We start from the raw sequence: 15,866 nt of genomic DNA on the forward strand, positions 1-15,866 counted from the left end.
GCTGCCAAATACTACTACAAAGAAATCCAGGAGAAAACTAACACCTGCTAAAAGAGCTGAGGGTATACTGAAAAGAGACTATTTGAACTACCGTATATACTCATGTATAAGTCGAATTTTTCAGCACATTTTTAATGCTGAAAAAGCTCCCCTCAACTTCTATATGCGCCTGGTCATTAAAAAATTTGTGTCTTTTACTTCTGTCGCCGGCCAGCAGGGGGCTTAGCTTTTATAGCGCTAGTGGCACCAAAATTCCCAGGGTACCCTCAGAATTGACACCTCTCATGATGATACTCAGCCAAGTTTGGTAAGTTTGGTTTAGGGGTCCAAAGTTATGGACCCCCCAAATGAGGGTGGTGTCCCCATCCCCTATCATTGTTTTCAATGGGAGCTGTTAGTAGATGGGCTAATTCTTTTTTTGAGGGTTCCATAACTTTGGGATTCCAATGAATAAATCCCACCAAACCTGGCTGGCCCCATCAGGAGAGTCTCTTTATGATACCGCAACCAGGTTTGGTGAAGTTTGGGGTCAGGGGATCCAAAGTTATTGTCCCCTCAAAGGGGATGCTCCCATCCCCCCATTGTTTTCATAAATGGAAGCTAGCAGTAGCAGATTTTCCATTTCTGATAATATCCCTCTCTTAAAATCTACAAAGCTCAGCCACATTTGGACGCATAAAGATGATAGATGAGGAATCCAGTTTTGGAGGATTTTTAACTCTTGTGTTTTTTTAGCTTGCTGTTGCCATCGAGCTAAGGTTTTTGTACTTTTTAAAAAGTTATTGTTGATACCATATTGTTCTTGTTGGACCCCTCTCTTTTCCAATTCTTACAGAGCCAGCGTTTACTGTTTTTCTTTGAAATAAATATTCAAAAAACATTTAACCTACTGATGCCTCATATAATTGATGTAATTTTTATTTTTGAAATTTACCAGCAGCTGCTGCATTTCCCACTTTCTGACTCTATAATGCTGAAATAATAAAGCTTCCCAGTTTTTGTGGTAAAATTAGGTGCCTCGACTCTTATATATGTAATCGACTTTATACTTAGCAAGTATACGGTATGTCCAGAAGACTAACGTTAACATCTGTAAAGAATTAAGGGATTTCCCAAACTCCCTTACCAGACTAAACACGACATTTTAAAAGGGGCTTTATTTTTTTCAGAAGTAAACACTCACAGCAGCTTCAAATAGAACTCCACATCTGGAAATCTCCCTTTTGGTCTTTTCTTACGACAAACATGATTCACGCTAACACTTACCACATAATTCCAACTTTAAAGACCAACTAGAAACTATAATATCAAAAACTGCTTACAAGCATCTGGCAACATTAATATGCCATTATTAATGTAACCCTTGGACCTCCCAAAAGAAAGATATCACATTTTAATAACACACAGTCTCGTACTTTTTAAGCAGACCTGTCAAGAAATTTTGTTTTTATGTGGACCAGTATGAGAATTAGGTTTCCCAGAATTTGTGGTCAGCACAACCTTGACACATGTATGAGGCCATCTAACAGTCAGTCAAAAACAGAGTCAGTTCAGCGTGCCTTGTTAGAGGGGAATGGCAGCCAAGAACACTTGGGAATGGTGAGCTCCCCCTCTCTGGCAGTCTTCAAGCAGCAGCTGAACAAACACTTGTCAGGGATTCTCTAGGCCATAGGTGTCAAACTTGCAGCCCTCTAGATGTTATGGACTACCTCATGCTGGCAGGGGATGATGGGAACTGTAGTCCATAACATCTGGAGAGCCGCAAGTTTGACACCTGTGCTCTAGGCTGATCCTGCATGGAACAGGGGTTTTAAAATAAGATGGCTTTGTGGCCCCTGATAACTTTATGATTCTGTATTCCTCTTCAACAAGCTAGCTTTAGTGATTCATTTCCGATTCAGGATTTAGCCGTAACACATCCATAAGTAATGGCCAACCTCAAGGCTAGATTACTGTTGTGCTTTACATGGGCCTCCTCTTGAAACCGAGAAACTTCAGATGGACCAAATGCAGAGACCAAATGCAATCAGGAGCAAATCATTGTACACATATCACACCTATTTGCAGAATTCTTCATTGGCTGCCCGTTTATATTATTATTATTATTTATTAATTTTTGTATGCTGCCCAACCCACAAAGGGCTCTGAGTGGGGTACAGTAATGCCAAAAAGCAACACAATATACAACAATACATAATATAAATATAAAGAACCTGAGTTTAAGGTGTTGATTCTTTCTTTTAAAGTCCTTCACAGCCTAGGACAGGGGTCTGCAACCTCCGGAGCCGCATGCGGCTCTTTCAGCCTTATACTTTCGTGGTTCAAGGTGCGCCTGGGAGTAGTCAAGGGTAAATAGTATGGCAATGTTCCCTCCAGCCCTGGGCAGAGCAGCTTCTGGAAGGAAAGGTGAGTGGAGGTGCCGAACCGGAGGCAGCTCGGTAGATCTTCAGGGCCATGGAAAATGGGTCCAAATGGCTCTTTGAGTGGTAAAGGTTGCCGACCCCTGGACTAGGATATCTTTCAGTAGTATATCATGTGGCATCCTTGCTCTGTGATTGGAAATACTTTTTGATGTGATCACTAAGTGTTCAATTTTAATCTCATTTTAGCCATTTTGAGTCCCACATGGGGAAAATACAGGCTAGAAATATTATAAGCACGGACGTATAGAAGATATCCACCTATTTCAGCTCCAGACTTGGAAGCAAAATAACCAGAACTTTTCACTGATTTCACTGATTGGCCAGATATGCTCCACACAGGGCTTACTTTTACATTTACTTGGTACTGAGAATGAGAGTATATTATTACTGGCAAAGCAATCCATATCCCCACAACTGACCTAGTGTAATATGTAAATTAAGTCATAAATGTTGTTTCTACTAATGATGTGGATGTGTTCAAACACTTAAAAAAAAACATTCTATTGGAGAAAACAACACTTGTGCAAGACAGCTCAGCATGCAGAAAGGGCCATTGCTCAGTAATACAGCATATGCTTTAAGATGCAGATTCAGTCCCTGGCATCTCCAAGGGTACTTTTGCACATGCAGAATAATGCACTTTCAATCTCCACTTTCAGTGCACTTTGCGGCTAGATTTTACTGTGCGAAATAGCAAAATCCACTTGCAAACCATTGTGAAAGTGGATTGAAAGTGCATTATTCTGCATGTGCGAAAGTGCCCTCGGAGAAGCGTCTCGCCAACAAATGCTGGGAAAGACCCTTCTGGAAAGCCAAGCCAGCAAGATCAAACAATACTGAGCTAAATGACACCAAGTCATTTTATGATTTTACATAATCCTTTAGACACATCTTTCCTAGCCCTTTCCCACATGTTCCCAGCTTCTCATATGTACATCATTAGGAAGCACATCAACAGAGAATCATAGAGTTGGAAGAGACCCCCAAGGGCCATCAAGTCCAAGCCCCGCCAACCAGGAACACACAATCAAAGAACTCCCGACATATGTTCATCCAAGCTCTGTTTAAAAACATCCGAAGAAGGAGACTCCACCACACTTCGAGGCAGTGAATTCCACATGCTACGTTTTCATTCGGTATTCAAAGACATCACTTCTGACAGTACTTACTTGTTACTAGTATAAAGGACAGCCAGCTGATGCACTACATTCATCACTACTTCATAGCACCGTGTCACAAAACAAGACAGCTCCTGAAATAACAGATTTCATGCAGATTTATTAGAAATATCTCCTCAGGAAACAAGAATATTCATCCATAGATTTAGAAACAATACACTCTTTTTCACTTGAAAAATAATGTGCAGTCACTCCCATAGAGGTGAAAGTCCTAAAAAAAACCACCTATTTAAAATCTAGTTATCAGATTGAATTTTGACATTTAACTAATATATTTTACAGCATATGTTAAGATATCCAGTACAGTCAAATCCAACACAGCTGTAAACAAACATGAGAAAAATGTCAGAGTGTTCTTCTCACAAGGGCCCAATCCCAAATACCATCAAGACCCTTAACATTTGCAGTTTATTGGTAGTTACTTTTCAAATTACATTGTCTATAAATTCTTAATGATTTCACATCCATTTAGAATCTCCAGAGATTAATAGCTGGAACTGTAAAATCTCTAGGACACAGACATTAATGGTTATGTTAACAGCTGGGCCGTAAGAGCATTTACTGTTTACTAAAACACTAGCAGGAAACTGACTAAATTAGGACTCCTCCTGGAGACTGAAAGGGCTAGTGGACTCGAGAGTTAGAGAGAAGCAAAAATTAACCAGTGGGAAATTTGAAATCTAAACCATTCAGAAATTTCCCACGCAACATCTTATGATTCAGCTTATCTACTGAATCAGGGAATGCACAACAGGCAAAACTGAACAGATCACATATCTGTCACATGTACTCAGACCAACTGTATCAAATGAACTTCAAAATAAGCTGGTGGCCAGCTCTCCCTGGGACATTTCTGAATTAATTTCCCAACCCCATCTTAAAACAAGAATTTGACCCTGAATGAGACAGTGCAATCCCATGCCACTGAAATTATGCCAGATTTTTTTTAAATGTAAAACAAGTAGAGGAAGTTGAGCAACTCAGATTCTGCTTTTATTTAAGAATGAACAAACAAAAAAGTCCTGTGGCAATTGTTTCTGGGGAAATCAAACTGTCTTTTCTTTTTAGTTGTACTTTAAATTAAATATTCCTTTCTAAAATTAGGCCTTCAATGTCTTTACTTTGTTTTGTTGAAACAACTGAATTCACTGTGTGTTAGTCAAGTTTGTGTTTTTCCCCACACACAAAACTGTTAGAAAAGGGTTTCTGCCTGTGCAAAGGCCCCCCAAAAGTGTGAATACACCTTTTCAATTGTAGCAAACAATTATAAAGATACATTTTACCTGTAAAAATGAAATAAACCTTCCCATTTGTATTTGACTATCTCCTTCTACTTTACTGGAATCCAAAGCTGGAAAAGCAAAAACAGAAATTGTTCTGGTGTTAGAAAATGCATCATCTCCAGTATTAATTATTCTGAAGATCTTACAGTGTCATGAAAACTACAATTTAAACATCTCAAATGGATTCCAAAGTAACAGTTCATTGGAACATTTAAAAACTTTTGATGCTGTCTAATTTCTAAGGCTGCCTAATCCATGAAAAAACTGCCAAGTAAAAAAATACCTCTGCTCTCTGCTACAAGTTACGTTTCATGCAATGTAAGTAGGATTACAGTCTATACCATTGTTTATTATTGCAGTTTTCTTCTTTTTTTAATTCTACTTTTTCCATTGTTTGGCCCCTTCCGCACATGCAGAATAATGCACTTTCAATCCACTTTCAGGCCATTTCCACACGGGTGGAATATGGCGGCCTGAGACGGCAAAAACGGCGCCATCCCTAGGCTTCAGCTTATTCATTGATTAGGGCGAAGGTGCTTCTCAAGAGCCGCTGCTTTAATTCTCTTTGTAGAAGGGCCGGCCAAGTTTCTCGAGTCAAGGTTTTCAGAGTGCGCCTGGGAAGACTATTCCTTTAAAAAACGCCGGGCTGGAAGCCGCTGTCATATGTAACGCAGCCGCTTCTGTCCCCCCCCCCCCCCTCCCCCCACTTCCTGCCATCACTCACCTGCTCTCCCAGTTCTCATCGGCGATCGCCGGGCTCTGGGATACTGCCCTGCTCTTCCGCTAATACTGACGGAAGAAGGCGCGCAGGGCAGGGGAGGCGTGTCCCCAGGCCCCGGCAACGCGCCGAGGGCCGGAGAGCAGGTGAGTCGACCGGGCGACGGCGCCCAGCGGCGCCATCTTCCCAGTTCTTTCTGGGACCGTCCATGCGGACGGTCCCAGCGTCGTCGGGTCGGCGTCAGAAACGCCAACCCAAGCCCTTCCGCCTCCGTGCGGAAAGGGCCTCACTTTGCAGCTGGATTTTATTGTGCGGCATAGCAAAATCCACTTACAAACAGTTGAGAAAGTGGATTGAAAATGCATTATTCTGAATTGTGTGGAAGGGGCCACTTATATATTATTTCTGATGCTTTTTGCATTGCTTCTAATTTTATAATCCTAGTCCTATTGTGCTGTTGGATGTCTCATGCTATTCAGTTGTATTGCTTTACATCATGTAATCTACCCTGAGTTTCAGTGAGAAAGGTCAGCTATAAATAAAGTAAATCAGTAGATAAAATCTAGTTGCTTGATACTAATCGACTGTATGCGCTGCTGAGATCCTTGATTACAACTATGAGCTATGTAGCAAGAGATGGTTTTTGGATTGGTATTACTTTTACACAGAAAACTGCACATAGACCATCATTATGTATTCACCAGGCATAAGTACATACCCCTGATTTGTTTCAAGTCATGAAAAAAATCAAGCATGTTTTCAAACAGTATAATACACAAACACTTATCACACAAGGATGGTACAGACAGGAAATTTACCAACATGGAAGTGAAAGCTATGAAACTTTTCCCATCACTGTAGCTCAAGAAAGGAACGAATGTATTTGACAAAAACTCTTCCAAAGAACAAGTTAACACAGTCACCCAGTATGGTACTGAGTTTGCCTGCTCTTTTTAAACTGCTTAGTCCATAAACAGACAGGAAGAAACCATTAATTTTTTTAGGAGCGTGAATCTTGCAGCTGCTAGAACGCTCTCCTTCCTGCCAGCAAGGCAGAAAAATCAAAGGAAGTGCCTTGTTTCAATTTTGGCAACATGTCGTTGTATCTTTCAAAAGATAAAAAAGGAGCATAAGGTGAAATATTCATTTTAAAGTTACTCATTTTTGAAGCAATGTGCCATCTCCTGAAATGCCTTTTGCTGAATAACATACCCAGGAAGAACATTTCTCTAGTGCAATCTATCAACTAGATAAGAAAGAATTAATCCACTGTATTTCTACACCAAATGCTGTCCTAGGATCTCAAAAGGCCTCTGCATCCATTATGGCATGAATTAATTCAACAACAAAAGATTAGTCTGTTCTGAAAGCCATGTGATCTCTATCATTGTAAAGGGGTGAAAAGGGAGACAGAGACCAGCCCTTTAAGCCAAATATTGCCCGGAAGGGTCCAATTCAGTACCTGTCATTTCATCATTGAAAGTCAAGGGGATATAAGCCTAGGAAGACCCAGATTCAAATCCTCATCATGAAAAAGTCACTGGATGATCTTGGTCTATCATTCTCTTTCAAGCAAATCCTCACAAGGTTGTTGTGAGGCTATAATGGAGTTGGGGGGGGGGGAAGTGTGCCACTGTCAAAGCCCTGCTGGCAGTACCTCATCAGCTAGGGTGATTTTAATTCCCCAGTCCTGTACCTGGACCTCGGAATTCAATCCCACTTTACAGTTGCCATGGCCAAACCTGAGTTGGATCCTTCAAACAGCAAAACCACACCTGTAAAAGCTTTAGGATTTATTTCAATATAAAATAAAAGGTTTTGGTACAAGCAATATTCAGGTAATTTGGCGCAGTAAACACAACAAAATATCATTCCTAATATTCACATACAAGAAGATACACATAAGTAAAGTCTCATGGTTCCAGAAGTAAAGTCAGGAGGTTCCATGGCTTCAGAGTATATGAGTGCGTGTGCTCACACACACATGAATGAACAAGATCCACCTTCACTCAACACTTTGTGTTGTGCAAAGAGATCTCACAGGTTTTGAAGTAGATTGAGGCTCTTCCCACCATAAATCAGATGAGACCTTTTCTGCACACAGAATTTATCCTGTATTATATATGGCATCAATCTTGAAGGCTCTGAATCATTTTCCATTATTTTTGTTCGCACATCTCCCTTTGCGCTGTTGTTTTTATTCACTTTAGTAAGTTTCATCTTGTCTGCATATGAAGTGATTTGTTCGGTTGGGGGGGGGGGGCGTCACTCAGTTGTGACATGGGGAATGATTGTCCTGGACACACCAACTTTTCTTTTTCTTTTTTTGCGCAGGCCCTGTAGCAATGATGCAACCTAACGTGTCCAAGTGACTTTTTTTGCGTAGGCCATGCCTTTTTGATAAACTGCCCCCATTCTTCCCCAAGACTCCTTCAGCTGAACTTCTAGCTGAGCACCATCTTTATTGCTTGTTGGAGAATCTCTCCATTGTGGCTACATTCAGTACAGTACATTCCCATCAGCCCCTTCGCATTTGAAAAAGTTTGTACTATAAATGGATGCCACAAACAGAGGCACTTTCCACCATTATGCACACCTGTATGCCTCCCAAAAAACCCAGAGATCCAGTCTGTGCGTCGACTTTCATTTCCACATACACACCATCAAACTATTACCCATTTGATAGCAAAACAAATATACGTATTTTTGTTTCTTTGAGAAAGAAGTGTCCAGGGTGAGAGAGATGGGTGAAATGGGTGAAATCGAGGAAATGTTCTTAGAGTGCATAACATAGTATAGCCTGCAATGTACAGTGTGTGGATGTTTAGGTAAATTTGCAGTATGTTTTGCTAAATTTCCATTCACACTGCTAGATAAATAAGCTGATCATAATGACTTCTGTGACAGGCTGCAGAGAAAAGTGTGTTTTAATAAGTGCATCTCTACGAGAAGCCATTATTGTTTACAATCAGAGAGAGGCAGAGAGGCCTAGGAACAGGGAAGCCACCAGATTGGGCGAGGCAACCCTCTACTCTGAGTGGGTAAAAGATCTGATGACACTGAGGAGGAGGAGGACAACTCCCTGTGTAAAACCATTTGAAAAGCTTTTGGAGTGTGAAGTTGCTGAAGGAAAGAGCTATCTGACTTTGCTGTGACAAAAAGTACTTTTCAAGTAAACTCTGAAGAAAGTAGTGGCAGTCAGTGTGTAATTCTATCTTGTCCTACTGTGGTGACAGCCCTGTGTATTGTGGTTGAAAGAAAATATACACAAACTAGGAGAACTGGTGGTTAGGTTACTCAGGGTCCACGTTAAGAAATCTATAAGAACATAAGAACAAGCCAGCTGGATCAGACCGGAGTCCGTCTAGTCCAGCTCTCTGCTACTCGCAGTGGCCCACCAGGTGCCACTGGGAGCTCACATGCAGGATATAACGAATGAAGAATAGAACTTCTAGGAACAGGGAAGAAGACTCCTAAAGAATAGTTAGTCTGCTGTATGGGGATTTGCTTTATTTTCCTCAAAATAGAGTGTTTTATTTTCATTTTGGGGTTTTATATCTGTTAGAGTTGAGTGAGGGTACTGAAGTGAAAGAACCCAGTGTGAATATCCATTAGCCAGAGTACCATCTGAAGTATAAAGTAACTGTACCATTTTAGAAAACAACTTATTACCATCTAAGCTTATTGAAACTGAGCAAACTTATTTAAGCCTGTGCCTGAGAACAAATACTGCTTAACTGTCAAAGATCTCTGTTGCAAATATATATTTCTACTGCCCCTTCCATTACTTCTACCAAGTTATTCATCTCCCATTCCCATCTCCTCTCATGTTAAATAAATCTTTTTTTCTCTTTAAGTTATCTCTGCCTCAGTATTATTTTGTGTGCCTTATATAAAGGGATTTGCCAAGAAAGGTTTTTAAATCACAGGCTTTCTTCACCTTCTGGGAGGATAACAGGGCTGAAGGAAAGCGCCTTTTGTCGCCAAACACTACCATTTCTGGTTAGTGAGTGGTTTCCCTGCCTTGGTGATTTGAGGAAATTGTCGGGGGGTCTGTCACAGCTTCAGCCTTTTTAAACTATGTGACATTAAAGTCAAAATGGAATGAGTTGGACACCAGCACCCATAGGAAAGACAAGAAGCACTTCACAATCCTAACCTTCAACAATGGCAAAAAAAAAAGTTAGCATAGTGCTGGCTAGCGCATTCGCACCAGCACTCTATTGATAATCTATCCATGGAAAAACATTTTAAAGGAAGGGTGGAAATGGAGGGAGGGAGGAGATGTGGGATGGGGGGATGGCTGACCAAGAGCTGAAGGGAAGCATGGGCAACTACAGGGGGTCATGGATAAGGGCTAGGTGTTTGGAGGAGCAGGGGAATAAACACTGATTCATTATGATTGCACACTCAAAGGAAGCTGGCTCAGAAATGGTTCCAAGAAAAATATTATGGTGAAAGTGTTTGTGGAAACAACAGAGGAAAAGTTAGTTGGAAACCGAAGAGGTCAAAAGCATGTAGTCTTCTAACAATAAAATGTAGTATTGTAAGAGACTCATGCAAAAAAGGTCATGGTACATGCAAAAAACAAAGTACTTTTCAAGTAAATTTCTATCCATAGCACATGATACTTAATTTTAATCTTGAAATCAATATTAACTACATTAGACTTTTTACATATTAGAATAACTAAAGAAGCACTTACCTCCTTCTCCATAAAACAAGAGGCCATTGTAAAATTTTGTTTCTGCCTAGGGACAAATTGAGAGATTTTTCCTTGAATTATAACTCCACAGGAATTAATACAGAAATCAAGTAACTATGTCTGTAAATTGTAGAACACGAATATGTTACAAAGTCTAGACACCAGTTTTGCCAACTATAAACTTGTGCTATAAAAAGATGTTACCTCATACTTTAGCTTCTTGATTTCACAGCAAAGGGCTGCATACACAGTGATGACTTTGTTTAGAACCTGATAAATAAAACAGAAAAACAAATTCTTATATATGTATTGCATAAAAAATGAGCATTGTTTTTCACAAATATTCAAATGAATTAAAAAGTGACAATAAAGAACTTAATGTTTCTGCAATTACATATGTTTATTGTAATTTTATTATGATTTTTGCAAGACATCTTGGATACATATTATAGAATGGCATAATATAAATATTTTAATTAATTACTTAATTAATTAATTGGGATATGTGACACTTGAGAACTTTACCTTGTTTTCTGTCTTTATGAGTTCAAGTAAGGAAGACTGTTCATAAGGCAGAAGCTAAAATTAAGCAAAAATAGAAGCTACAAAATCTGATACATGACTGACTAGATTAAATCATCAGACAACATAAATAATCAGACAACATGCATCATACAACAAAATTTTGTCAAGTTGAGTTCCCAAATGTAGAGAAACCAGGAGGAAACACAACTGATGTTGCCATCAGGCAATTCTCTATGAGATGATTCGTTGCCATTTTTTTTTAAAAGACACAAAAAGAAAACATATTTAAGCCATGAGATTTCTTTGAAAAAAAATGTATTGCAAAAATCAAACGTTAAATAAATGATGGCTTTCACACAGGAAGGACCAACCAAGCAGCTTCTCTCAATTCTGTATTCCTCTACTTGTACACCTGCCAAAAGTTAGCTGTGCAGGATTTATCACTAGGCTCATAGCTAGAAATTACTGCTGGAAAGAAGCAATTTTACTTGTCTTCAGAGAATCCTGTGGACCATTAAAAATGAAGAGTTAAAGAAGGGTATTTTAAAGCAATGTTCCTAAGTCACACAAACACAGTTATGAGTTTTATGTATCCCTAAAGGATCACCTACTCCCTTATGAATTAACCTGACCATTACTATCATCTTCCAAGGCCCTGCTTCAGGTGCCCCTGCCTTTTGAGATCAGGTGGGTGGCAACCTGCGAGATAGCTTTCTTGGGCATGGCTCTTAAACTCTGGAACTCTCTGCCTTACGAGACTGGCTTGCCCTCTTCTCTTGCCATCTTCTGCCAGCATGTGAAAACCTTGTTCAGTCTGGTGCTCCATCAGCCATCCCGCCTTCCTGCCCTGACCTTCAGCATTCAACAGATTCCCACATACATATTAACAACCAAACAAAACTAAGTGTAAAAACAAATATGCACATTAGAAACAAGCCTACGTTTAATTCAATGGGATCAAGATTAAAGTCCCAAACATCTCCCACAGAGTCATCCAGTGCATCTTCAATCCTCTTCAGCTGGGAAGTGTAAGCCTCAAGGAATTTCCCATAATTCTTCAACTGCACTTCAGCATGGATTTCTAAAAATAAACAGTATTATTTTCAGTATAACAGATTACTGGTGCAACAACCGCTAGACTTCTATCTTTTAACTTTTTCATAACATAGAAGATCTAGATTACTTTGTTGCTCTGTGTCAATGTCCATTTTTTCTCACAAAGAACATTTTTATTCAAAGGAAACCAATCCTTTATTTTACAATACTGTATATGCAAAGTCACCACTCTATTTTTAAATGGTCCAAAATGAAAAAAAAATACTTCTTTTAGTTGCTCATCTAATGGCCCCGGGAGTGCATCAGCATCAAGGGTGCATCGCCGCTCTTAAGGAGTGGACCCTAGTCAAAGCCATCTGGTCACTGCCAGAGAACAGAGAGCTTTTCACACACATCCGTTCATCAGCCCCGACTCCACAAAACTCTCCCTCACTCCCATCTCACTTCAACTGACTCCTTCAGAACTCTCCTCAGTTCAAGCCAGTGAATCCCAGATTCCTCTATTAACCCTCTGCATTCCACCTACCTATATGCTTCATGTCACAGTAGCCTCTGCTGAAAAGAGAATCTTGGACCACACTGATCCTTGGAATGATCTAGCAGTATTTTTATTTGCCATTACTAAATGTTTAAAACTGAAAACAACTTTGTTGTAACCAGCTGGACACAGGCTGCTTTTATTTAACACTGGATGGATAGGAAGTGTACCCATTTTGGCAATCTGTGAGGTGATCTGAAAAGAACATATTGCCCCATCACTATCTTCTAAGATTCAACTTTCTACAGTTACTACATCACAAATTTATTATTATTATTATTAGCAGTAGCAGCTTATATTAGCTTGAATTTATGAAACAGAATTTACGGAAGTGATACACTACTTTTAACTTCCCTGCTACATATGCCAAAATGGGAAGACATGCAGAGCATTAAGTTGAAAAAATTAACATGTTCTGTCAAGAACTAATGACTACAGACCACTACAGTGCAAAATTAACAGTTAGTTCATGAAATATTTTGAATAATCACTGTGTAAAGTATTCAGCATGACAATTCATTCCACATTAAGCACACAGTGGGACACACTAAGCACTCTGTTTAATAGTGTGGAATGTTTTCAAAAACAGTTTAGATCACAATTAATATTTGATACAATGAAGGCATTCTCACAAGAAGTTATTTTAAATGGTCATGAAAGCACAAGTGGAAGAGCTATCCAATTCTATTTCCTCCGAACCAGGACAGAAAGAAACCTACACACCATGCAACTAAATTGTCTTAATGAGACCTGTTTGCTGGCTAAAGGAAGGAGAAGCTACAATAAAACCTACCTGGATCTAAAGGAAAGAGCTTGCTTAACAAGAACAAATGTTGATACTCCATAGAAAAAGCAATTAAGGGAAGGCAACACATTGTTCTAAGAAGAATGAAGAGTGACAGCTGAAACAAATGCATGCAAGAAAGACCAAGGAGAAGGAATGTATTAACAGAAAAAATGCTCGCCCCCAAAAATGGAAGGAAGCCCAAAATGGAGTGGGAAGGGCAGTTGTACTCTGTCCCAACACTTACAGGCAGACGATGGACCTGTACTATGTCCCAACACTGTTACAGGCAGACAATGGACCTGTACTATGTCCCAACACTGTTACAGGCAGACGATGGACCTGTACTCTGTCCCAACACTGTTACAGGCAGACAATGGACCTGTACTATGTCCCAACACTGTTACAGGCAGACAGAGGACCTGTAGTGCAACAGTGACTTGTTTTCTTATAGGGCATTCAAATGAGATTTGAACTTGCATCCAAATGGCAACTTTTATTCCTAAATCTGGGGGGCACATATTCAAGATCCCACTTTTTAATTCTGTATTTATAAGATCACCTACCACTTCCCTGCTTATGTGCTCACAGATCAGATTTGAACCTGGAAAATGCAATGAAAAACTTTTGGAGAGCTATTGTTTTTGAACATCGCTGAGAGCAAATGAGTAGATAAAGCATACCCAGAGGGATAGCTCATTTAAACCAGCGATTTTAAACACAGATGGGTATTAAGTGGCACACATTTTCCTTCTAGAATGAAATCCGAACTACCATCACTCTATTGTTCCACACTCAAAAATAATATACAGGACCAGTATCCTCACTCCATTAATAAGAAGCATACTAGAGAGCATGTAAACATCTATATTTAAAAACTTTTAACCCCCCTTCAATTATGGTGGCTGAAGAATAGCTTTAAAAGAAGTTATTTTTTTAAAAAAACACCCCTTTCATTACACATTTACAGGGGAAGCATGGACTAGTGCGGCCATGTCAAATCATGGAACCAAAAAAAGTAGTTATCCCAAATAAAATAACATAGAAAAAAAGCAATTATTTAGATGATATTGTAAAAAAGACAATCTTGAGAGCATTACAGTTAACTATTGCCCAAATCAAACTAGATATTTCAAGAAACACCATCTAACACCATTCATTTGGAAAAATTAGAACATGGTAGAAACAATGAAATTGATCAATTATGTGACAATTCAAAACAAAGGCCAAGTTTTCTAATTACTGGAATAGTATATAAGACATTTTGGTGATCCCCACCCCCTCCCCGCATTTCATAACAATAAGATCTCCTTACTTTGCGTCCACCTAACCATTCCTAAATGTAAGTCAATTCTACTTTACCTATGTAACAACAGTTGGGAACAGATTACTCTGCTGATTTGATTTTAACCCAGCCTCTCTTTGCGACTTCTTTCTCCATCTTTTTGCTAATATAAATACATTGTTCTTACAGCTGTATATCTCATGCATCTGATGAAGCCAGCTCCAACCCACTAAACCTTATGCTGTCTATAATGTGTCGCTTGACTCCATTCTTTGCTGCAATTATTTTTGTTGTTACAGACTAACAAAGCAATCCATATAAAAGTAGCTAGCATCAGCAACAAATGTGTCAGCCCTCAAGCTGCCCAAAGGCACTTGTGGGGTGCTTTTTTTTGCAACAGCCCAGTGAAACTTTAAAGACTAACAAAATTTACTATTACAGAGGTGTCAAAATAAACCTTGTTAGCTTCACGTTGCCACTAGAGTCCTGCTCTATTCCGTTTCAGGAAGTGAATTCTTGCAAGCTTTCGGGACAGGAATTGTTGGACGGATTTGTCAGAGGTCTTTCAACTGCATGTATTTTTTTAAAAGGGGTCAAAGGAGGCAAACACGATCTTGAGAAGCACCATTGTTACCCTTCAGCCACCTTGACCGAAAGAATGGCTGGAGAGTCCTAAGGGACTGCAATAACCCTGTGGCTCTCGGGCCATGTGGACAGGCGAAAGGCCTCCCTCGAGGAGGAAGGGGTCGAGCAAGAGAAAGTATCGGGAGGGAGGGAGGAACGAGTCTCTTGGTCCCGTTTCACAGGCTGAACGTCTCCCCTCCAGTGTCAGAGTCAGCCGACCAACAACCCCCATTCCCATCTCAGTTCCCTGTCAGAGGAACCTTTCCCGCTCTTACTCTGAGAACCATCGTCGACGCGATCAAACTCCCAGTCCGGGGACAGGGTCTCCAGCGCCATGACAGACCCGACCCCGGCAGACACAGCCGGAGTAGCAACCACTGCCCCTCGCCTCACAGGCACGGGATTTCCTGCCACGCCCGCGAGGTATGCTGGGAAATGTAGTCCCTTGACCAGGGTAGCGCGGAAGCGGGCGGCAAGTGAAGTCGAACGGAAGCTCAACAGCGACCCCCTTCGGGCAACGCGATGACAACCGAATCTAAAGTAAATAAAAGTGGGACAGGCTCTGCGATCTAGGTGCAAGTCCTGACCTGGATAGCCCCAGGCTAGTCTGGTCTCGTTGAATCCCAGCTGCTGATAAGTAGGGTCAGCTACAGTTAAAATCTGGACTACCAGAACGGAAAACCACCTCCAAACATCTCTTGCCTTGGAAACTCTATGAGGTTGCCATAAGTCAGCTGTGGCTTAAGG

General features: G+C 40.3%; 1 protein-coding gene across 1 annotated transcript in view; it reads right to left on the reverse strand.

The window, feature by feature from the left end:
* WASHC4 (WASH complex subunit 4) overlaps nt 1-15,524 on the reverse strand; it is a 46,404-nt gene extending 30,880 nt beyond the window's left edge. The window contains 7 exon segments of the mRNA XM_048500587.1: nt 3,593-3,675; nt 4,885-4,952; nt 10,308-10,353; nt 10,512-10,577; nt 10,833-10,886; nt 11,774-11,913; nt 15,395-15,524. Coding sequence (XP_048356544.1) covers nt 3,593-3,675; nt 4,885-4,952; nt 10,308-10,353; nt 10,512-10,577; nt 10,833-10,886; nt 11,774-11,913; nt 15,395-15,455 — 518 coding nt within the window. The 5' untranslated portion in view covers nt 15,456-15,524.
* Between the last annotated feature and the right edge of the window lie 342 nt (nt 15,525-15,866).

Source organism: Sphaerodactylus townsendi, linkage group LG06 (assembly GCF_021028975.2).
Source record: "Sphaerodactylus townsendi isolate TG3544 linkage group LG06, MPM_Stown_v2.3, whole genome shotgun sequence".
In the NCBI taxonomy this organism is placed as follows: domain Eukaryota; kingdom Metazoa; phylum Chordata; class Lepidosauria; order Squamata; family Sphaerodactylidae; genus Sphaerodactylus; species Sphaerodactylus townsendi.